The sequence below is a fragment of the Scleropages formosus genome, chromosome 2, assembly GCF_900964775.1.
Source record: "Scleropages formosus chromosome 2, fSclFor1.1, whole genome shotgun sequence".
In the NCBI taxonomy this organism is placed as follows: Eukaryota; Metazoa; Chordata; class Actinopteri; order Osteoglossiformes; family Osteoglossidae; genus Scleropages; species Scleropages formosus.
Genome location: NC_041807.1, coordinates 3,592,637 through 3,618,210, shown reverse-complemented (window position 1 = coordinate 3,618,210; position 25,574 = coordinate 3,592,637). Strand labels below are relative to the sequence as shown.

The 25,574-nt window shown below is 40.7% G+C and overlaps 1 protein-coding gene across 1 annotated transcript in view; it reads left to right on the top strand.

The window, feature by feature from the left end:
• epha8 (eph receptor A8) overlaps positions 1-25,574 on the top strand; it is an 87,531-nt gene that overhangs the window by 22,555 nt on the left and 39,402 nt on the right. Inside the window, exon 2 of the mRNA XM_029248757.1 lies at positions 7,017-7,081. Coding sequence (XP_029104590.1) covers positions 7,017-7,081 — 65 coding nt within the window. The remainder of the gene's footprint in view (positions 1-7,016; positions 7,082-25,574) is intronic.

The window sequence follows — 25,574 nt, the reverse complement described above, 5'->3', positions numbered from 1 at the left end:
AAATGAATGCCTTGTTATTTCACAAAAAAAAGACAAAAAAACTGAACTAATAAGTCTTAATATAATGCCAGAAATAATCCAGAATGATTGTGTACGATTTTTTCAAAGTCAAAATATTCTTCAGTCTTATAAGACAACTACTAACAAATTCATTGCTGCAGCGTGTTGTCACCCACCTGGGAATACTGCAGATATTTTAAAAATCTTCCTGTAGGCAACATGGCATCAGATCAAGCTTAAGCCCAGTTAATAAATTGTATTAGGAAAAGTCTATGACACCTTTTTTCATATGATCCAGAAAATTGTGCTGTTAAAATCAAATTATTCAATTATCTGTTGCTGTCACCAGGCAGATGCCCTTTGGTATACCACACCTATTGTATTCCAAATTAAAGAGATATATGGATATATTCAATATTTGTGATTTTTTTTTGTCATTTCTTCTCCAAATAAATGAAATTATTAGCGTTGTTTCAGTAAGTATTAATTTGTAACCAGAGGAATTATTATTTTAAATTCTGTTTCATTGTCTCTATATAGTTCCTGTACTGTACATTGGACATATACATCTTGTTCAGTATATAGTACATATCTAAGTTCATATCATAAACAGTATTTTGTTAAAAAAACAGACAAACAATATAAGAATATATCTGAGTAATTTTAATAAATTTCTTTCAATACTCTTCCTCATTTCTTTAAAGAAAATGTTAATTCCCATTTTCAGAGATATCTTACATTTTACACAAACACTAAACACATTTTCTTTTGTAACCTATACTAAACACATTATTTAAACAAATGCAAATGATCTGTCTGTGGATGCTAAGACTGACTAGTGAAAGGAAAATAGTGTCAGTTAAAAGAAAAAGGGGGAGAAAAAAACAGAATTAGCTATGCTGAAAGGAAATAAAGAAATTGCTCTGTGTGTGTGTGTGTGTGTGTGTGTGTGTGTGTGTGTGTGTGTAGGATGTGCAAGTGTCACAGCCAATAAATAGCCCCCAGGTCTGTTCCACAGGGGGCCTCTGAAACACCAATCAGACACAATTAATTATGAAGGTACGACTGTCTTTAATGCATCAATCTTTTCACAGCACATTAGGCAAAACCGGTGGAAACTGAGACATGCAAATTGTATTTGAGACATGGCCATTCCAGTACATTTTATCACATTAAAGGAAATTAGGATCCCATGTCCTGAGGAAAAAAAAAGATTTTGTATTTGTCTTTAGTTTTAAGGTTCCTTGGAGACAGGTTAAGGATGACAAGTATGTAGAAAGGAAGATAAATACACTATAATGCTTAATTTAAATATTTCAAATTATAGGTTATTTAATAGCAAACATGAACATAGTGAAACAAATTTAGACATGGTTTAAGAAATTAAAATGGAGCAGTAAGGATTTCATATAGGCCTTATTTTTCCCAACGTAATTATTTTCCTAGGACTTCACGAACTGCCATAAAATGTTTTATTTACAAAACTACATAGTATACCTTTAAAATGGTTGTTTTGAATCTATTGTAACCAAATCTTTGTACTTAACCTTGATCGAGTGCAAGGTCCCTCTTTCTCGTTCCGAAGCAGTAGGAGGAATTACGCCCCAGAGGGAAGAGCTTGGGAGAGCAGTGTGACAGTCGGGGGAGAGTGGGTGCTGTCATCTGTCCCTGCTCCGTGACCCTCTGCCCTCACCTGTACTTGCACTCCATCCCAAATTAGTATGACAAGACAAGTCCTAGAGGTCGAACAGACTCAGGTTGAAGTGACAGCCCAGCTAAGGAACAAAGAACCCTTTTGGACAAGTGGTCTTCCTGACAAGACGTTCAGAATGATTCCTTAGCGTTGATATAGCACTTCCCCCAGTCATTTTTACTTTGTGAACTGGGCTATTGTAAGATCACTCTACTCTACAGAGCTAATGTGAATGTTGCAAACTTTTTTCCTCTAAATTTTTGGTCTCCAGTAATTAAGTCAGACATACTAAAGTGATTAAGCCTGGGATGAAGGTTTTCAGCAATTGAACAAATGGTTGAAACTTTATTAATCCCACAGGGAAATTCCACATGGATCCAGCAACATACAATAGACAGTATACATGCAAAAATATAACATATGTACATACAGTATGTACATACAGTGACAAAAACAAGGTAGATGTTTTCAGATGATCTATCACTAATGTGTGGGTGGTGCAGTGGTGCAGTGGGTTTGGCTGAGTCCTGCTCTCTGGTAGGTCTGGGGTTCGAGTCCTGCTTGGGGTGCCTTGTGACGGACTGGCATCCCGTCCTGGGTGTGTCACCTCCCCCTCCAGCCTCATGCCCTGTGTTGCCGGGTTAGGCTCTGGCTTGCTGCGACCCCGTATGGGACAAGTGGTTTCAGATGGTGTGTGTGTATCACTAACGTTAAGTGTATAAATGATCTGAGTTTGAAGTGCTTGTCTGGATGGGAATACCATAAGACACTTTATCTACAAGATCACACCTTCATCCATCATTATGTTTGGCAAAAAATGTTTGCGAAAGCTGCCTTTCTTCAGTTCGAGGATGGCGAGCCATGCAGCGTCTGGGTTTATATGGTAATCAAACGTACCGTTCAGTCCACGCCCCACAGAGGTCCCGCAGTGTCTCAGCGGCCCTTCGTTTTTCACAGTCCCGCCTTTTTGTGTCTGTTATCCCAAGTTAGTCATTTTTCTGTTGAATGTCCTGCAATGAATTTAAAAGAGCTCCCCCCATACCAAGGTCTGGGAAAGTGGGTCAGGTTAATGCGCCTCATTGAGGCGAGTGACATGCCGTTCTGCTGGAATCTAGCTTAGCCGGCCAGGTGGAGAAGACACTCATCTGTCACCGGTCCCGTCCTGTCAGGCATCAGCGCCGGCCGCAGACGGAGGGGAGAGTGGGAAACGGCTGTCTTGGATAAAGGTGGGGGAAACGACGGGCTGGAATTGATCCATTAAGGGAACTCAGCATGACATGGGCTGAGCCTCAGTGACAACGTGGCGATAAATCACTTAGCCCCTCCACTACACAGGCTTCACTGCTAAGTCACCTTGGCGCTTTCCAGGATAAGTCACACATTATTGATAAATTAAATGAAGGAGGCGGGGTAAGAAAAGAAGCTGAAATTTTTAGGTTCGGAGCTTTTCATCGCGTTTAACTTGTCAGACTGAAGGTTGCCGACCTGCAAAACCACTACCTCTTGCAGTGGCTGGTGATCTGTATCTCTGTTGTACTTTAGAGCTAATTAAGTTATTGATCTTCAAATCAAGGCCTTCAAAGCTGCAGAGGCTTTGAAAGCTGATCAATCACAAGCAATTAGATTCCCATCAGCATCAATTTCACCAGAGAATGAGACCTTAGACTGGCAGTGAAAGCAAAGGATTCATAAATATACAGTGACTCACTGAAAGAGTCGCACATACAGACACAAACGTGCAAATATACATCTACTGTTACCAGAAACTAGCTAACAACCGGCACAGTGGATGAGTTACAGAGTGGTGAGTCTTCATGAATGTTTCCCATAATACACATATTATATATTCCCATAGGGGGTGTGGTGGTGTGGTGGTGCGGTGGTGCAGTGGGTTGGACCGGGTCCTGCTCTCCAGTGGGTCTGGGGTTCGAGTCCCGCTTGGGGTGCCTTGCGACGGACTGGCGTCCCGTCCTGGGTGTGTCCCCTCCCCCTCTGACCTTATGCCCTGTGTTGCCGGGTAGGCTCCGGTTCCCCGTGACCCCGTATGGGACAAGCGGTTCAGTAAATGTGTGTGCGTGTGTGTGTATATATTCCCATAATACATCTATACATAATCACACACACATACAAACTTCTCTCTAAAGCAACTTACAATGTTAAGCTACAGTTACAATTATATAATTGTAATTACGGTTATTTACATGTTTATAGAGCAGGGACATCTTACTATAGTGATTTAGGCTAGGTCCCATATTGAAGGGTATGGCAGCTGGAGGTAGGATTTAAAACTGGAAACTTTGCTTTCACCAGCTCTAACCACTATACTACCAGCCGTATACTATATGTGTATATATATGTGGGTGTGTGTGAATTTTATACCTTATATATGTATGTATGTATTTATTTATCTCTATTGTTTATACAAAAAGTTATATATAAATTGGGGGTACAGTGGCACAGTGGGTTGGACCAAGTCCTGCTCTCCCATGGGTCTGGGGTTCAAGTCCCTCTTAGGGTGTCTTACAATGGACTGGTGTTCCATCCTGGGTGTGTTCCCTCCTCCTCCAGCCTTATGCCCTGTGTTGCCGGGTTAGGCTCTGGTTACCCGCAACCCTGAATGGGATAAGCGGTTCAGACCGTGTGTTTGTGTGTGTTTGTGTGTGTGTGTGTGTGTGTGTGTGTGTGTGTGTGTGTGTGTGTGTGTGTGTGTGTGTATATATATGTATATATAAATATATAAATTGTCTGGTCTGAAGGACAGCTCAGAGGCTGTGATCATGGCAGCACAAGAACATGCTCTAAGTAACAGATCCATAGAGGCTGGAGTCTACCATAGCAGACTGGACCCAAGGCTGTGCAAAGGTGCTCCTGAAACAGTCCAGCACATAGTAGCAGGGTGTAAGATGTAAGCTGGGACAGTGTACACTGACAGGCATAACCAAGTGGCTGGGATAGTGTACAGGAATATTTGTGCAGAATATGGACTGGAAGTCCCCAAGTCCAAATGGTGACACCACCAGAGGTGGTTGAACACAGCAGAACTAAGGTCCTGTGGGACTTCAAGTGCCAGACTAACAAGCAGTTGGTGGTCGACAAGGAGGAGAAGATGTGGCAATCCAAAATGATGGCAATATCAGAAAGAAAGAGTGTGAGAAGATCCAGAAGTACCAAGGACTGAAGGAAGAATTTGAACGGATGTGGAAGGTGAAGTCCAGAGCGGTCCCAGTAGTAATAGGAGCACTGGGGTTGTGACCCCCAAAATGGGAGAGTGACTCCACCAGATTCTAGGAGCAACATCTGAAGTCTCTGTCCAGAAGAGTACAGTCCTAGGAACAGTTAAGATACCATGCAGAACCCTCAAACTCCAAGACATCTGGTAGAGGACCCAAGCTTGAGGAGGACACACACAGCACCCCATGTGGGGGTGAGAGGGAGATTTTTTTTTAATACCATAATGTACACCATAATAAAACAAACTGAATATCTCAAAACTGGATAATGACATGTATTTTTGTCCAGTCTACATTTGGAATGGAGGTAAAATATATATATATATATATATATATATACGGGTAGGCTCCGGTTCCCCGTGACTTCGTATGGGACAAGCGGTTCTGAAAATGTGTGTGTGTGTGTGTATGTGTGTGTGTGTGTGTGTGTGTGCGTATATATATATTTACATATATTGAAGAAGTGGCTGATATTGAAAAATTATACCAGTGGCTGGACAAAGCTGGACTGAAAAACAGCACAGAGGCACTAATCATAGCAGCACAGGAACAAACTCTAAGTACAAGATCAATAGAGGTCGGGGTCTACCACACCAGGCAGGACCCCAGGTGCAGGCTGTGCAAAGATACCCCTGAGGCAATCCAGCACATAACAGCAGGGTGTAAGATGCTAGCGGGCAGGGCATACATGGAACGCCATAACCAAGTGGCTGGCATAGTGTACAGGAACATCTGTGCCGAGTATGGGCTGGAAGTCCCAGGATCAAAGTGGGATACACCCCCAAGGGTGGTCGAGAATGACCAAGCCAAGATCCTGTGGGACTTCCAGATCCAGACTGACAAACTGGTAATGGCTAACCAACCGGACATAGTAGTGGTGGACAAACAGAGGAAGAAAGCCGTAGTGATAGATGTCACCATCCCAAGCGATGGCAACATCAGAAAGAAAGAACATGAGAAGCTTGAGAAATACCAAGGACTGAGAGAGGAGCTATAAAAGATGTGAAAGGTGAAGGCAACAGTGGTCCCCGTGGTAATCGGAACACTTGGGGCTGTGACCCCTAAGCTGGGAGAGTGGCTCCGGCAGATCCCGGGAAGAACATCCGAGATCTCTGTCCAGAAGAGCGCAGTCCTAGGAACAGCTAAGATACTGCGCAGAACCCTCAAGCTCCCAGGCCTCTAGTAGAGGACCCGAGCTTGAAGGAGTAAGACCGCCCGCAAAAAAGGGGGCGAGTGGGGAATTTTTATTTTTTTTTAATTATGTTTCACATCTTTCTTATTATTATAAATAAATATAGAAATTAATGATTTGTTACAATGATGGCAGGGCAGGATAACAATATCCATTCACGGATATTTCATTTTCATAAAGTGTGAACATGAAGGGTTTAGTGTATGTTAAATAGATTTTTTTAAAACAAAATGATTTCATAAAATAAACAAAGAAACTTTCTCTTCAGGAAAACAAAGGCTATATGCCACATTTCTTTTGCTGAAGAGGTGCTTGCAGCACTTAAATTTAATTAATAACATAAAAATCCAATATAACTTCATTAAAAACCGTAGACTTTTAACTCATAATAGAATACCCTCCAAGAAGTCAGTAAATGAGACTAAGTTGCAATTATGAGATATTCACAGATTGAACTGCAGATTCATGGAAAAAGTGTGCATTTCCAACGTTTGGAAAAAGTATCACTGATTTCAAAAGTGCAGATCTTTGGCTCGTCAAGTCTTACTTTCTTAAAATCAGAACTTTTCACATCAGAAGTGTGGGTGCAAATTTCTTCTGGCCAACAAGAGCACTTTATTAAAGGTAAAGGAGCAGGGCAGAGCCTTTGTACTCCCTGTAGATCATGTTGTAAGTGCCGAGCCGATGGACCCAAGTTGACATACAACACGATACATCTAAGGGTTTGCTGGAGATACCCAGTCTGATGACCAGTTTTGGAGAGGCATCCACTTTTTATCTTGAAAATGATTTGCTATCCAGGTCAAGGGTGGGTGGATATTACTGCTGCTGGCGTTGCAGTACACATATATCAGAGGAATCTGTGAACAAATGGGATCTCACAGTCCTTTCTGTTTTGCAGTGAATCTCCTTGACACATCTTCGATATCGGGTGACTGGGGGTGGCTGACATATCCGTCACATGGGGTAAGTGGACTCTGTCTGCATCCCGTTGTGCTTAAGACTAGAACAAGTGAGCAGCTTGCACTACTCTGTGAATGTTGATTTGGAAGTAAATGTTAACCTGTGTATATTTGTTTACAAACAGAATACTCAGGGTGGCACGATGACACAGTGAGTAGAGCTGTCACTTCAGAACACCTGGGTGGTGCGAGGGAATGTGGGTTTGATCCCTGCTTAGTCTGTGTGGAGTTTGTTTGTTTTCCTAATGTCTGACTGGGTTTATTCTCACAGTCCAAAGACATGCAATTCAGATGGAGTGGTGATTCTCAATTGCTCACAATGTGTGAATGGATTAGTGGCTATCTGTGTGGCTACCCTGCAATGGACTGGCATTCCATCCAGGACGTACCCCCCCCAGCCTTGCACCCAGTGCTTCTGGGATAGGCTTTGGATCACCGTGGCCCTGATTTGGACAAGTTGTTACTGAAAATTGATGGATATCCTCAAAGACCACGAAGCTGCCTTTCAAAAATAAATTTTCTCATTGTTCAGAAGATGAATATATTATTTCTGCATCATATAAATGTCCTGTGTTAGTCTTACTGTTAAGAAAAAAAAAATCTGAATCCTGACATCTACCTGTAGGCATATCTGAACTGAAAATATAATTTTTATTTAAAAAAATGATAAAAATGGCTTTTACCGTAAAATGTGTTCAGATGTCTAGAATGTCACGCTTCCTTGAATGTGTTTCGTCGCATCATTTTTCTTCCTTTCTGTCTCTCATGTTGCTTCAGCACATTATTCAACTTTTTCTATTGTGTGAGGAGGAAGAGACGGGATGTCTGTTTTGATGTCAGGAATTTACATATTCTAATAGAGAAAGTGACACACGGGGTATTGAATTAGTGGCACGTGAAGCGATCTAGACGCTAAATTTTTGCGATTAGCAACGAGTAGCTGTCAAACCACAACGCACTGGTGTTCTTCCTCAACTTGAGAAACTCTCCTGCAAGGCAACTATTATTCACCAGCACAAAAGAGAAGGAAAGGTGTAACAATCCTTCCAAACTTAATTTTGAGTGTTCAGATGTAAAAAGATATTTAGCTCTGATTAACAATTTTATGTGTTTATTAGAATAAAATGAATCTTTATTATGATGGTGGTCTTCCTTCATTCACATTTACTTGTACATTTTCATTTATTCATTTACCAGATACTTTTTCCCAAAGTGAAGTACCTCTCAGAAAGAAATGCAAGGAGTGCATTACTTCAACAGAAAGAGAGACTTGGATACGAAAGCGTGATTGTTGAGTACAGTCATCAAACAGTCTCATACCACAATATAAACCAGTAATACATTACACGAGTAGCTATATATAGGGTTTTCCATTATTAGAGAAATTATTAAACATTATTAAACAAAACAAACACGTACTGTACATGTTTATCGAGCAACATTCAACTGGATGTTAAGCATTTCATGGTCATCAGTGTCACCAATGGCAACAGAATTATTTATCCATAAGTGGAAAAAGAGCATCAGCTAACAAGCATTTTACTCTGTTTACTCTGTTTCACCCTTCACAAGAGTTAACAGATTAAAGGTCTTCAGCCCTTTTTATGCTCTCGTCAGGAAAAGCACCTTAGAAGTTTTGCTGTGTGGACACTTTTATAAGGAAATTCCTGTTTTGCTGTCCCATCAAATTGGGGTTTCCTTTGAGTGCTGCCTGCAGTTTTGAACTGTGAGCAAATCACACAAGGAAACTGTAAATGCAATAAACCTGTACATGCTAAACAGGAAGCCAGGACAAGTAACAGGGCTGCCTAAGCAGATGAAATCTATGTCAGGCCATCTCTTCTGTTAAGGGATTTTAGTATTCTTGAGCAATGTACCTACGCTGAAATACTCAAGTAAAAGCAGTTGGTATAATAGTTAGAGCTGTTGCCGTTTGACTCAGAAAACCCAGGTCTGAATTCCATGTTTTGCTCTAGTACCCTTCAGTAAGGCACTTACCATGAATTGCTCCAGTAAAAATTACTCAGCTGTAAAAACAGGTAAGTAATTTTAAGTTACTTTCGAGAAAAGCATCAGCTGAAATGAATAAATGTAAAAAGAAATATAGACAGATGGGTAATAATGGCATGTAGCTTAGTTCTGCAGGCCTAACTATGTAAGGCATTGATTAAAATAATATGGTACTCAATGCTGAGAGAAATACTCTATTTGTGCTTGTAAAATGCACATATTGCTTATAGAAAAAAAATACAATGGTGTGCCAGTTCTGTTCAGTTTTGAAATGTTTTTTTGTGAAACGTACTGAAGTGTGTTATGCAAATTAAATGTGTCTGGCACATGTCTGAATGCTACAGCCTGTGAGAGAATGTAAACTGACATAATGACATTTTCAGCTCATAGTAAATTCATGCAGACACAAATGACAAGGGGGCATCCAAAGAAATGATCACTAGCATATGGTGTTAGACCTGGCTCCATAGATAAAGAACCAGCAGAAACCAGAAACCAGGCTAGCGTTCAGGGATTTTCTGCTCTAGCTGCAGACTGGCAGCTTGGGAAAAGCTTTCATTTCACCTTCCTCAGGCAGTGCTTGATTTGAGGGGAGTGAAATGAGATTGTCTCCATATTGTGCTTTGGCAACTTAATCTTGGACACCCTAACAAATATAAACTGCTTTAAATTTGTTGAGCTTGGGCCACAAATCCAATGGATGGAGAAAAGCAAGACATGTTGCGGAAAAACTGAAACATGTCAAGAAACAGACAAATATGTTTTTCCTCCTTTTTGGCCCAATTTGTGCGGCTCTACCCAATCTTACTTCACCTTTGTTACGTTTAACTCTGACATGTCTGAACATAACCTTGCAAAATTTGTTTACACAACTAAATAAAGCTGAAGGATAATTTCAAAACAGTCATAACTATCACTGTCCTTGTTTTTTTTTTTTGGTGTAAGGTAATTTTGGTACTGTTCTCTGAGATGCATGTCGCTTTGGAGAAAAGCGTCTGCTAAATGAATAAATGGAAATATAAGTAAGAGCACATTAACTCCATGCACTTCATAGACGTAGAGGTACTGTATGCTTCTCCTTTCAGATGACACCAAGTCTCTTGTATTGCAGTGATGGCTTCAGCTAATGACAATAACCAGACTGTGGGTGTCATAGGGTTGTCAGTGGTGTTGGCCAGCTGATGAAAACTCCCACAGAGTGTAGCTTTCTATGAACTGCTGGTCAGACCGAGTATGTCTGGCCCAAACCAATGTTCCCCCCAGCCCCCCCTTTTCTGAACACTTCATTATTTTCCCGTGCTGCCTTCTGCTTGTGGCGACAGGTTCATTCAGAAAGCCCGATCGATGTGGCTGACAAAACAGGCAGGAACGCAGACAGACGAAGCCCAGGAAAAAAGAAAGAAGGAGAAAAAAGACGATGTGGCAATCCAGACAAGGCACCACTGATTCCTTACGTGCCCCTCCACAAAAATAGCCTGCAGAGATGAACAGGTGCTCTGTCGTAGTCACCATCCCCACCGCCTTGCTATGACTGATGGAGACTGTGGGGGGTGAGGGGGGTAATGCTGAAAACAGCGCTGACAAACTGGTGACATCGTCTGGCTCCGGCTCGCAGAACCATGCCTGTGTGGAATTGATTTCCGGGGGCATTAGATGGATAGAGGGATGGAAGAGAGGGGAGCAAGCTACTGATGCATCTGCTGTTACAATAACATAGATTATTTTGCAATGCTCATCAAATGAATCTAGCAGTGACAATAAGGCAACGCTGAATTAGTGTTATATTTTATGCTTTGCTTTACAGTGTAGTACTTGTTTTTTTTGTATTTTTTGACCAAATTCAGGATGATGCCTTTAGCAACAATAATATTGATTCAAAACAAATGGTTTCAGAGAAACAAAATTATTTTAATGTAATATTTTGCTCAATTGTTTATGTCATTATTAGGAGTATACCCAAAATTAGTGTATTTGTTACATTCATTCGTCCTTCATTCATTATCAATATCCACTTGCTCAGTTTAAGTCATGGTGCTTTGGAGCTAATCCTGGAAACACAGCGCTTGAAGCAGGGCACATGCTGGAGCTGTGAAATAACAGCCCTACCCACTGCACTATGTCACTTTGTCCCTTGCTGGATTTGAAAGAGAGCTCCAAATAATAATTTTTAAAGATAAGTAATCTTTTTTGTTTTTTAGCTGGGGAAAATATCCAATCAAATCAGAACATATGCAACTGAATATAAGATGCTTCAATTATTTTGGGTATAATAAATTTTACTGACTTTCCCACCATGAGTCTGTGGTGCTCTTGTCTCTTGATTAATTCATTTTGCTTTCAACCCCTTCCACCAAGAGGGTTTAGAGACCACTTCACTGTTTGCTAACTCCTTGAGAAACTGCGGTGCAAATATTTACTGAAACAAATTAGCCCTCTATTTCACCACTTTTATTTCATTAGTAATGGCATGTTACAGTTGCAGCTTGTTCAGCTGTTGATAATTCAATAGCCTTAAAGGGAGCAAAACTGGCCTCTGGGACAAATGTCAGATTTAGTCTGTTGTATAAAGACCAGCGTACCCTTTTGTAAACCTAAAACTATTACGTACACAAACTAATTCTTTTTGTTCAGCCTTATCAGAAAAGCAAAATGGTCTTGTCTTGTCAAGGCTCTCTGTTGAAGAACAATTTACCTGCCTTTTATATGTGCTCCTTTTTTGAGAAATTGAGCAAGGTGATAAAGTAACAGATGTCAAAGTAGATGATACAACAACAGATGTTAATGCAGAAGGCCTGCACTGTAAACGGATTATTCAGGTACAGTGAGTCTCGGATAGTGGAAGATTTCATTAGACGTTTCAATAAATGAGCATCGTTGGAAACATTATGACAGATTGAAGTATCATAAATGAATAACCAGGGACTATTAACATTATGACAGATTAAAGTATCATAAATATATAACCAGGGGCGTTTTAATTAATAGGACTGATATACAGTTGTTGTTGTACTTTGACAGTCTTTGTAGCAGTTCTTTAAGCCTGAAAGACCAGACCTCTGCACAGAGCAGTCGAAGGAATGGAAAGTAATTACAGCTGAATATTGTGTTATGTCTCTTACTGAGGTTTTCAAGATGGGAATAGATCAAGCTGGAGCCAGGGCTCTAAAATTAACTGTCAGATTTCAGAAAGGTTATATCACTGTCACACCCAGTACTTCTGCAAGGAAGGTGAACATGCCTCTCAGCACTACTGTTGCAGTTGTGATGGTGACGAGCTGAAGATGGACGCCTCCCATTCCAGCCGCAGATGAATCTATGCGCTGTCACTTATCTCGACTAAAACAGATGTAGTAATTCTGTCTCCCGGACAGCTGTGAAGTGGGATCTTCACAGAGCTGAAGCAAAGTCAAACAAATCAAGGCTGTGTGATCATGTTGTACGTTCCATTTCCAGAAATATTTTATTTTCATTTTAGCTATTTTAAATATCTCATCCAGAGGTATTTTATTTTCATTTAAGATATTTTAAATATGGCTTCACAGTATGTGAATCAAAAATATTAACCTCATCTTCCATAATCTAATCATATAAGAAATTACGTATTTTATCAAGTACATGTAAATGTAATGCTGTTATTTAATCTTGTAAACTTGCTAAAAAAAGTCATTTATTGTCTATTAAAAAATATATATTTTAACATTTTCAAGTCATTTTGCACACGCATTAAGTATCCATAGTTATACTCATTTCATTAATCATTTTGGACAAGTTGATTAATTTAAGAACACAGTTTACAAAAGAAAATTGTTTCCAAGCGATTTGTTCAGAAAGGTTTCTGGATGTGGAGTATGTAGTGTAGATTTCATATCCCATAGAAGCCCTTGCATTGGATGGGCAGATCATAACTCATCAAGCGGAAGCACTGTTGATATTGTGGAAACAAAATGATCACTGCTACTTATCCTACATATGTCAATAGGACTAATCTTCATAAAAATACCTAAGGATGTTAGTGGAAAGAGTGTGTGTATGTGTGTGTGCGTGCGTACGTGTGTGTGTTGTTTGGGCCTGCCAGGTAGAATTTATTTCAATGGAGCACTACTAGCAAACAGACAGGAAACAGATGTGCAATTTAGCACTCAATTAATTTTCTAAATTACTTTAACCCTTTTGGTGTCCATGTTTATCTTAGAGATCCTCTGTTAGTGTGCTGATAATATGTTGCACACTGTTTTAAGAAAACAAAGATAATCCACTAGCATTTAATGTTTGTTATAAAATAGAAACAAACTTATTGATGATGGACGACAAGCAGAAAACGAATGGAAGTCATAACTATTTTTGAATATTTACCATGACAGCAAAGAGGATGTGGTGGTGCTGCAGGTTTGGCCAGGTCCTGCTCTCGGGCAGGTCTAAGGTTTGAGTCCTGCTTGGGGTGCCTTGTGATGGGCTGGCATCCTGTCCTGGGGGGGGCACATCACATTGCTGTGACCCTGTTCAGGACAAGCAGCTTCAGCCAGTGTGTGTGTGTGTGTGTGTGTGTGTGTACCACAATAGCATATAGCTGCTTGCTATCAAACAGGCTTTGATTTATGTAAATTACTATTATAAAATCAGCTCCCTATTTTTTTTACTTGTAAACCTTAATGTTGCTGAAAAAATTAACCTTCACTATATTAGCAAAAAATTATATTGAAATTGAACCACTTTATAGAAGTCTTTAAACAAAATGAGTTCTACAACCACAGGGGGTGCGGTGGAGCAGTGGGTTAGACCAGGTCCTGCTTGCCAGTGGGTCTGGGGTTCAAGTCCTGCTTGGGGTGCCTTGCGACGGACTAGCGTCCCATCCTGGGTGTGTCCCCTCCCCCCTGGCCTTATGCCCTGTGTTGCCGGGTAGGCTCTGGTTCCCCATGACCCTGTATGGGACAAGCGGTTCTGAAAATGTGTGTGTGTGTGAGAGTTCTATGACCATTTCTTTGAAGATCAACTTAGGTCATGCTTCCAATAACTTGGTGTTTTAACCTTTATCCTGGTGTACAAATATGATTTTCACATTCAGCTTTAGAGCTACTAATTCTGCAGTTACGAGAAATACTTTATGGGCAAAAATTATAACTTCAGAATCACATTTCTTCAAATCTGGAAGATTACACCACCACCTCCTGCTGCAGTCTCAGTTTTTGAGTAGTCATGGAGCTTAGGATAAGCCTTCCCTTAACTGAGGGATTTTTGTAGTGCATTTCCTTTCTGTGTCTGATGTTTAATAGAATTTTTAGCAACACATTATGTTTTTTTAATGAAAATTTTACATGAACAGTCTCTAATGATAGTTTCTAATAGTACTAGTACAAGAATTACAAGGTACTCAAACTAAAAGAACACCCTTGTGGGCTGTATGGTAACAGCAGAAAGAATTCAATTAAGCTTTCCATTTTAACGTAATCACATGGAAATTTAGCAGATTTTGAAGATCCCATTTCTTTTAAATTAATTGACAGTTTAATAGAATTTGATTTATGAGCAGTTTTCAGCTATGTATTACAAGAGTAAACAACTGCAAGCCTTCAGTTAACAAATGATGTTATATTTATTCATTAAGCTGATGCTTTTCTCCAAAGCAACTTACAATATTAAGGTTACAATTATTAAAGTTACAAGCTTATAAATATGTACCCATTGATAGAGCTGCATGATTTTACAGAAGAAATTTAGGGTAAGTGCCTTGCTCAAGGGTTCAATGAAACCTTCAACCCTCAGAGTCAGAAGCAGCAACTACATCCACTGTGCTACCAGCTGTCCCTGTTAAGATGTTGTTTGTTCACAAGTCAGTTTCTTCATGTTGAATTTGGTTCTTATTTGAAAAGAAAAAATTAATGTAAAATCTGTGAATAATTTGTGCACTCAGGTCCTTTATGTGGAAAGCACAAGCAACACTTCTGGGCATCTTTTATTATTCCTGCATTTCTTCCTGGAGAAATAAAGCACCTTTTTCACCCTGCTATGTTAGTGTTCCATATGTATTGCATTTTATTAGTAAACAAACAATAGCACAAAGAAAGAAACTGCAATGGTAATGGGACAGCAGCTGAATTCTAGGGAAGCTTGGAATGTGGTGAGTGTAATCTACATTGACATGGTTGAATTTATGACTATTAATAACTTCAAGAATCTGGATGTACAGGAAAGTTTTGTCATATTGAGTTGTTCATATCAGTCAAGGTAAAGTTTTGCAAGTTGAAGACTCTGAGGAGAACACAAACACACATACACAAACAATATCTACAACTGCTTGTCTTGCGCAGGGTCATAGTGAGCCAGAGCCTAGCCTGGCAGCGCAGGGCAGGGGGCTGCGGGGGAGGGGGAGACGCCTTGGACAGGCTGCCGGTCCATCACAGGGCACCCCAACTAGGGCTCGAATCCCAAACCTCTCACAGAGCAGGTCCCAGCCAAACCCACAGCACCACTGCACTGCCCCACCCGCCATACAACAACAACAACAACAACAACAAAAGGGTTGTTTGAACAATGTCCAAATCGTACGAAGTCCAATTTCTCAGAACGTATCTAGGATATTATGCAAGGGATGACTGTACCCCTAAAGTATAAATCTGGTGCAAAACTGTTTTGTCAAAACAGAATTTACAGAGGCAGTGTTTCAGTTGCATACTTGAATTCTTGCATTGTCCTCCTGATTTCACCCCAGGGTATTATAAGGTGAACATAAAGCATCAGTAGTGAGCAGTAAACTTACCATTTACCAAGACAGATAAGTAAAACTAATAAAAATGTTTTAAAAGCCACAGGGTGTAGTAAATTTTCCCCTTTAGAAACTTCAGCCGAAAAACAGATCTTGACGTGTTCTGTCCACTTCTAGCTTTGAAGAATACCGCCTTAAACTACCGAAGAAGAAGCGGTGGAAAGCTGAAATAGCTATTTTTAGCAACGTAGCTTGGCCTTCATTAAGGGTCTTCTGTTGTTCAAGGACATATTTAATTTACCAGATAAAGATTTAAGGTAGCGGTTGTTGCTGGCAGTACACTTGCAGATCTTAATTACTACATTCAACTTTCTATGGGTCTCAGGGGTCTACTGCCTCAATGGAAACCCTTAGCAGAGGCCAAGTTCAATACAGCTGAACCTGAGGCCCTTCTGAGGTCAAATCTTTCCCTTTCAATTAAGTCAGCCGTTTACATAATGAATTCCAGAGAAACAAGCTCCTCGGAGATCAGTTGCTTTAAATTACTTATTCAGAGTACTCAAAATAAGGAATGTGTATACAGAAAAACCTCTTCTATAAACTTAAGAAAGAAGAGGGGGCTGTTGTATCGTGAGGTTTACCTATAGCAATGTGAATACAGTGTGATGTGGAGTCAGCAAGTTTTTGACACTTTCTTGAACTGATCTATTACCATTATTTTGTAAGAAAGTCCTGTTCTCCATATAGTCCGTAGATTTCTTGGAGACCTCTGCTGTTTTTGTAGATGCCTCTTTGTACAGTAGCCTTGTTTTCCAGGATTTTTATACCTGTTAACTGAGAAAGCATTGGGAAAATGGTAATTTATTCACATCCACAACAATCATCCACTACATAACCTCTTGCCAGTAACCCTCTTAGCTATATTCACTCTAGCCCTAAACCTACAGTAAGGGAAACCAACTCAACTCACACCTTGAGAGTAGCAGGTGATGCTATTGCCTAAGTGGATATCTATAAGAGGTTATTTATGGATATTAATAACTGTCATAACACTTCAAGTATCTTGTAGGCTACTAGAGTCTTAGAGGCACAAAATATTCACTGTCTGTGGTCCTACTGTACTCTTCTGTGCAGGTAAGCTACCGTGCAGGAAGATGAATGTAAGACTGTCTTCAAGACCTCAAGTAGGCATTATGAATATCTCATTATGGCCTTTGCCCTTGCTTGTACCACTAGTGCTTGTCAGCAGTGTCCTCTGATGCAAGCTCAACAGATTTGTCGATACCTGCCCGGATGATTTTTTTAACACCTCTGATATTTGAAAGTTTTATGAGCAACCGTATTCCTGTAATTAAAACGTGAAACACATCTCACTTGATATCTGAGTTTCATTTTGAAAGGATGCAGATGGATTGATTTAAGGTCCAGGTAATCCTGGATTAGCCAAAACTCTTTAAATTAAAACAAGTGCTCCTGTTTCAGAGTTTTGCAAGTTTTTTTAGCCATGTTTTGCAGAACTTCATGTCTTTCACTGTTCTGCTCATGAGCTTTACCAAAGACTCAGAGGTCATTGCCGGTAGTGAAACTAACATTGGTATAGCGACATCAGTAACAGCTGAGGGCCACTGATTCATTTTCAGCATGGACAGATCACAAGAACCTGGCTTACATCCAAACTACCACATGTATCAAGTCTCCTTAGGCAAGCCGGGCAGTCCTCTTTACAAGGTTCTGAGTCACAATGTCATCTTAGCCTTGTTACAGCAATCAGAAGGAATAAGTCTCAGCAAAATATCTTGACAGTCGGTCATGTCAGTCATTACCTTCATTCCAGAATCCATCTTCCCTGACACCTCTATTTTAGGCCTGGAACATTAGAGCATAATCTAGGGCCCTTTTATACTTTGGTCAGTGTGCTCTATGCCATTTGTAAGCTTCCCATGCATATACATCACAAGAATCCCTGTAACTTAGACTACTGTTTTCTTTGTTGTCACTGGACCTTTTGCTGCTCTCCATGCATTATCCAGCTTATAGCCACAGGAACACAGCAAGAAGGAGGCTTGTAGACTTATTGAATCCACTGTCTGGTCAAAGCCAGCTGTGGTCACATTTGTTTTTGGTCCCAAGAGTTCACTAGATGTTTGGTAGAGGTCAGTTGGTTTTCTGCAGCAAATAGCTTGCACAGCATAGCTCAATACTCAGTCTCCTAACTCTGTTTGCAAGTTTAGGTCCAGACCCTGTTTTCTGCTGTAGTATATGTGTCCCTTTGATTTCTTAGTTTTCTGTACATTTTTTTTTTTCTGTTTCTTGAATAATAAAAGGATTGTCTTCAGAATTCTTTGCATAGTTGGCTGCAACTGTTATGATCCCTGAGAACCATAATCAAGATGACCATACAGTGTGCCATCTATTCAGACGATTCAGCACACTTGAATTCAATGAACACCAGATTCCTAATATTATAAGAAGAGCAAAGGAGATAAATCTAGTTGTGGATTCTTGATCAGCTCTCCGCCTGCAGTCCCATAGCTATCCTTGTTCCCTTGCCAGCTTCCAAAATTCCATTCACAGTGTGAATATGTTCCAGTACCAAGCTCCAGTCTTGTTTGTGTCAGTCCTCCATGCTCCTGTCCAGGTCTCATGTACCAGCCCTGTATAAGTCATGTTTCTGTGCACTAGTTCAGTAGCACTGACAGTCCTTGTGAGAACACTGTGTCTTTGTTCCATGTTCTTCATAGCACTTCATTCCTTACTTTGCAGTGTGCAAAATTTTACACTGCACTCAGCTGTTGCTTTTCTCCAAAGGAACTTACAATGTAAAGGTCACAGTTAATTAATGCTTACAATCATTTACCCATTTATACAGCTGGGTAATTTTACTGGAGCAATTTAGGGTAAGTACCTTGCTGAAGGATACTACAGCCAGAGGTGAGGATCAAACCTGGGACTTTTGGGTGCAAAAGCAGCAGCACTAACTACTACACTACCAGCTGTTCAAATGTGTACATACATACATACATACACACACACACACCATCTGAACCACTTGTCTCATACAGGGTCGCAGGGAGCTGGAGCCTTACCCAGCAACACAGGGCGTAGGGCTAGAGGGGTGGGGACACACCCAGGACGGGACGCCAGTCCATCACAAAGCACCCCAAGCAGGAATCAAACCCCAGCCCCACTGGAGAGCAGGACAAGGTCCAACCCACTGCGCCACCACACCCCCTACATATACACACATATATATATATACTGTGCACTTCATAATATCACCCTTGTCGTCCATATTTGGATGTTACATTAATACACGTCCATGTCCGTGTTACTGCTGGATGTGACAATTTGAAATACATAAGGTTACAATAAGGAAGGCTTACAGTAAATGACCAGTCACTTTCAAATTGAGGTGAATGCCTCATGGAGTTGCTCTCTGTGTTATTGTCTTCTCAATGAAAGCCCTCTTATTGCACCTACAACCCAAATGGACCTCTGTGATGTAAGTCTGTGTGGACACTTGGAACTTGTTGCATATGGCAGGCAGTTTTGAGAAAAACTTTAGGCAGGAGAGCATGGACACCTGCTGTGCATGATTGCAATGAAATTTAAAGCAGTCTATAGTTAAAGAGTTTAGTGCCTCCAGGGGAAAGAGGGAGGTGAGTGTAGAGTTGAAGAATTGGTTCTCTAATGCATACTGGCTTTTTCTAATAACCAAAACCAAATGTTTTGGTTTAGAAATAATAATGAATAAAACAATTTTAAAAAAGTGTCTACACAGGTTTCCATATTTCAACAAATGCTCCTTCTATGAGAGTTCTGAGTTTAGAGTGAAAGTAATTTGTCCCCAAAAATTTGCTTAACCACCTCTCAGTTCTGACTTACGAGACATACCTTATGTGAACAGACATTTCAATTCAAAACACATGCCTTGGTGATGTCACACCAGGTGATTCTGTGCTCCTCCTACTATGCAAGGTTTCTCTGGTGAAGGAGTGCAAAAAAATAAGTACTGAAGCATTAAAACATATAGAAATCTCTTGAAAGAGATTACCAATACTTTTAACTTTGTGTGATTTGACTTACAATTTTTTCACTAATTATACCTTAATGAATAGCTCAGGAGAGAAGGATTATGCATGTTACAAGTTTCTATGGCAATTTCAAAATTTCCTACATAATAATAGAGGTAGTGTTAAGAATAATAATAATACACACACACACACACACACACACACACACACGCTGAACCCGCTTGTCCCATATGGGGTCGCAGCAAGCTGGAGCCTAACCCAGGCATAAGGCTGGAAGGGTAGGGGACACACCCAGGACAGGACACCACTCCATCGCAAGGCACTCCAAGTGGGACTTGAACCCCAGACCCACCAAAGAGCAGTCACAGGCCAAACCTGCTGTGCCACCACAGACCCCTCTAATAATAATAATAATAATAATAATAATAATAATAATCATCATCATCATCATCATCATCATCTTCTTCTTATTATTTTTTAGTTTTCATTTACCTTTTAAAAGAAGCTTCTCAAAACACTTTGCAGCAGTCGAAACTGAACTTCAGACTTGCAGACCAGAAACTATGGAAGGCCCACTGCACTGAATTAACAAGCAGAAGTAATTTTGTTATACTCACTTAATTCTGAATATGTGTATGACAGACTAATTGGCCAGTCACACCATCTTAACATCTGCCATAGAAGCTAGGAGATGGTGATGCTTATTGCTGAATGTCACTGACCTCACTGCTCTGATTTGGCTCTCTTGTGTTTCCTAGCCTCAGCTATTTCTTCCCTCGGTTTCGTGTTCATACACACACACACACACACACATTTTCAGAACCGCTTGTCCCATACGGGGTCACGGGGAACCGGAGCCTACCCGGCAACACAGGGCGTAAGGCCGGAGGGGGAAGGGGACACACCCAGGACGGGACGCCAGTCCGTCACAAGGCACCCCAAGCGGGACTCGAACCCCAGACCCACCGGAGAGCAGGACCCGGTCCAACCCACTGCGCCACCGCACCCCCCTCTCGTGTTCATACATTTACATTTATTCATTTAGCAGACGCTTCTCTCCAAAACGACATACATCTCAACTAAAACACAATGTGTTCACTACATTAGCTGAAAGAGAGACATGGTTGCAGATGTGTGATTCTTAAGTACAGTTAATTAGTTTCTTTCCACCATGTGAATCAATGTTCATCACACGAGTAGCTGCATAAAACTTTATCTGAATATCAATGATTCCTGATCACCTTCCTAGTAATTTATTTTAAAGATACATATAAACATTTACGTTACATTAGAGGAGTAGTTGCGTAAAGGTTTATCCCGGCATCATCTTAAAGTTATAATGCATGAACATTTAGATATTACATGAACTTAAAAAATTAAGGGCGAAGTTAATCTGGAAGAAGTGAGTTTCAAGACCATTTCTAAATGTGGATAGAGATTCAGCAGTTCTGAATTAGAGAGAAAGGTCGTTCCACCACAACAGAGCCAGAAGCAAGAACATTCGTGCTTTACCTTTCTTGCATGGGACCACCAAATGGTGTAGGAGGTGTAGATCGAGAAGAGGACCCAGTACCGAGCCCTGCAGGACACCGGTTGAGAGAGGCAGAGGAGAAGAACGAGAGCTCCGCCAGACCACTTGATAGGATCTGTCAGATAGGTAGGACTCAAACCATCTTAGTGCCGCTCCTTTGATCCCAAGCTGACTAAGAGAAGAGAGTAGAATCCGGTGGTTGACGGTGTTGAATGCTGCAGACGGATCGAAGAGGATGCGGACCGAGGAGATGGAGGCGGCTCTAGCAGACTGGAGAGCATCAGACAGCGCCAGAAGCGCCGTCTCAGTGGAGCGACCAACTTTGAAACCAGACAGATATCCATCGAGGAGATGGTTCTGGGTGAGGAATTCAGATAGCTGATCACAGGCCGCCCGCTCTAGTTTTAGACAGGAAAGAGATGAGGGAGACTGATCTGTAGTTTTGGACTGGGATCCAGGGAGGGTTTCTTTAACAGAGGTAAAATGAGAACAGTTTTGAAGGCAGCTGAGAAACAGTCAGAGGAGAGCTAGGAGTTGATGATCTTAGAGATGAAGGTGGAGAGTTGCGGGGAAATGTTCTGCAGAAGTGACGATGGGATCGGATCAAGCGAGCAGGTGGTGGCTCTGTGTGATATCAGGAGGTCGGAGATTTTAGATTCGGAGAGCGGTTCATCAAGTCTTGTAGATAACTGGGAGCAGTTCTATTGATGCATTTGTAGGCCATAACCGGGGTCTTAACTTAGATCTGGACAGCTATAGGAAGCCAATGCAGAGAAACGAGTAGAGAAGATACCTGGGAATGCTTCATATAAAATAATATAAATGTGTTCATATAAATAAACTCTGAGCTTGAACCCACTGCAGTCCCTGCTTCAGTGTTTGTGACAATGAGGGTTTTAAGACAACATAAGACAAGGTAGGGAAGGCAAGATAAAATAATATAAGACTGAATATAAGGTAATATAACATAAGTGTGATGTTCAAGTACATAGAAGGGATTGGTTTTAAAAATCTCAAGAGCAGCCTAAACCAGATTTACTTTGTGTTTAAGAGCTAAGGCAAGCATTTTGTATACTTGATGTGAAAGTGTGTGCAAGTATCATTTGGTACATAAGTACCGGTGATTCTAGTATGAACTGGGGCATTAATTTTAATTGCAGTATCATAAACTACATGACCTATACTTTCCCATTCCTTGCGTCACACATTTTTGCTGCGACACACAAAAGCAGCTGCACAACCCAGATGCAGGTGAACTGTTTTCAGACTTAAGGGTACTGAAGAGTTCTTTTTTACAAGAGTATACTTTAAAAGCAGATCTTCAGAAATAATTACACTTGCTAAATGCTGGAAACCTATACTTGCTAGACAGGGCAGTCCTTCATAACCTGTAACTTTCTTTAGGAGAACTGAATATTATCAATAATTTATGAAATCAGTAAGGCTTTTAAATAGACCAGTACAGGGTAAGACAGGGTAAGACAAATGTATATCCCTCAAAGAACCATTTTTCCTGAGTTACTTCTACAATTAGAATGTAAGTTTCAAGGTATGAAATGTTTCCCTTAATGCGTAGCTCGGTGCTGTATTCACTGAATGTCTACTTCAGTTCCACTCTCAGCTGTTCACTTTTAATTTCTTTTCAGTGTCAACTTTTCCTATCAGTGTCACAATTCTCCAAGAGTAACCTCAGAATTCCTGGGTGTAAATTAAGATACACCTTCTTAAGAACATTTTGGGGACAAATGGATGTTTAGAGTTACCAATTTATACTGAAAGAATTTATTATGAAATAAAGAAACTCTGAATACATAGAAAACATGCAGGACACACAAAAACAGAGCTGAGGCTAGATTGAAACTCAAAATCCTAAGCTTCACAAAAAGCATCTGTATGCTAAAAATTACCTCTTAAGTTTTTGTCCAATCTTGGCTACACCTAAGGAACCTGTTTTGGTTTTTCAGCCAGACAGTCACTTGTATTTGCAATTCACTGCTGAGCAGAAGGTAACCTTTCACTCTTAAATATTACACAATGCAAGGTAGGTGGTTAGATGCTGGCAGACCAATCCACACAGTGTTACATTAACATTGCACAGAAAAGAGGAACTGCACAGAGGGTCACAAGAGGGTCTCAATTCAATTCACTTTCTGTGAAATTTGAAGAGGTCTGCGCTATTTTGGATAGCTGACTGGAGAGCAAAGCCAACAAAGCACAGTGAGCTGGGAAAAACCACCTGAAATGAGTCAAGTGTGACAACACCCTCAAGTGTACTGTCGCTCTAGAGAAGTATTTTGTGGAAAACAGAATATCAGGTGTTCAGAGTAAAAATGGACCGCACAATCTCAGTGAACTGTAAGGACCGCTGCTATTCTTCTTCTTATTATTATTGTTGTTGTTGTTATTATTATTTTTATTGCACAGTGGCACAGCAAGAAGCGCTGCTGTCTCACAGCACCTGGGTGGTGTGAGAGGATGTGGTTTCAATCCCCGCTCAGTCTGTGTGGAGTTTGCATTTTTTCCCATGTCTGCATGGGTTTCCTCTGGGTGCTCTGGTTTCCTCCAACAGTCCGAAGACATGCTGTTCAGGTTCACCCTTAGTGTGTGAGTGACAGAGACAGTGTGTTTCACTGATGTATGCATGAGTGACCCATTGTAAGTAGTGTATCTAGCAATGTAAGTCACCTTGGTGAATAAGGTGTGTGGGTGATAGCGCTACATAGAGTTCATTGGAAGTCGCTTTGGAGAAAAGCGTCTGTTAAAGAAATAAGTGTATTATTATTATTATTATTATTATTATTATTATTTGTTTCACTGGCAGCAAAGCATATGAACAATAAAGTCTTGCCATTACTGTTTCTAATTTAACATGTTTTTTGAAAATGGTGCTGCATTTTGAAACCTTCATCCAATTTCAATAACCAATTGTCCTGATGAGGGTCACAGTGAGCCAGAACCTATTCCAGAAGCATTCGGAGCAAGGCTGGGGGATGTACACCACTCCATTACAGGGTAACCACACATATACACTCATTCACTCATTCACACACAAAGGGCTTTTTGAGAGTCACTGACTCACCTAAATGGCATGTCTTTGGATTGGCGAGGAAACCAGAGCACTGGGAAGAATCCCACGCAGAAACAATGAGAACATGCAAATGTCATGAGCAGCTACTTAAAAATTGTTCTCTTGCATCATCCGGGCACTGTGAGGCCGCAGCACCACAGACCACACCCCAGTGCCACCACATTGAAACATATTGCATGAAATTCCTTTTGGGGATTTTACTTAGTGACCACAACAAACAACAGCGTAAGTCTAACCTGAAGTGATGAGAACAGCAGACTTCTGTCATGAGAGAGTAAGCTGTCAGGTCATATTTCTTCTGAGAATTATTTTTCCTGTGAAGAGACTGATTACCCAAGAGCCTACTGTCACATAACCAGGTCCCCCAGTATTTAATTACCTCAGAAATGTCCCCACATCATTATGGGGTATTTCATATGCCTCTTGCTCTGTGCAGCAGTGCCAGACTTTCAGCCTCAGCTTCAAGCTCTGAGCTGCGATCAGTGCGAGATGAAAGTCTGGTTTCTGGACTGCTCAGGCTGGGTCTGTCCTATGGGGGCTCGATTGCGGGGTCTTCCAGAGTGCAGCCTGCCCCCCGCCAATGCTCTTTATTATTTCATGGTCAGGACAAGTCAGACAAGTTAATTGGCAGCAGCCAACTCAGTTTTGCGGGCAGCACTATCAGATCTTCTCCTGGAAAGAATCTTGCACCACATTGCTCTGTTCAAATGGGGCTCTTCCCAAGGTGCAAGGCGGTAAGGTAAAGGTTTATCCAGGTCAGCGTTTACCACGAATACTAGCAGTTCCCACCAGGTCTGCCACAGGGTGTACTGTGAGGCATGAAGTAGATTAGAAAATGTGTATGATGCATACTTTATACCACATACATTCAGAACATTGCTGAAAGCTGTGTATTGATTTAACTGGAAACAAGAAAAACAGCTGAGGAACCTGGGATGCTTGCAATGTCTCATGGTAATTAAGTAAGACATGATTAAGTAAGTAATAAGTAAGTAATAAATATTAATAAGTAATAAATATTAAATAAGAATAAGAAGAGCTGTGTCTTGAGTATGGGGAAAAAATTGGGAAAACACAACTCTTCCTCTTAGATTCTTATTGTTTTACCTTTAAACAATGTAAGTTATACTTTTC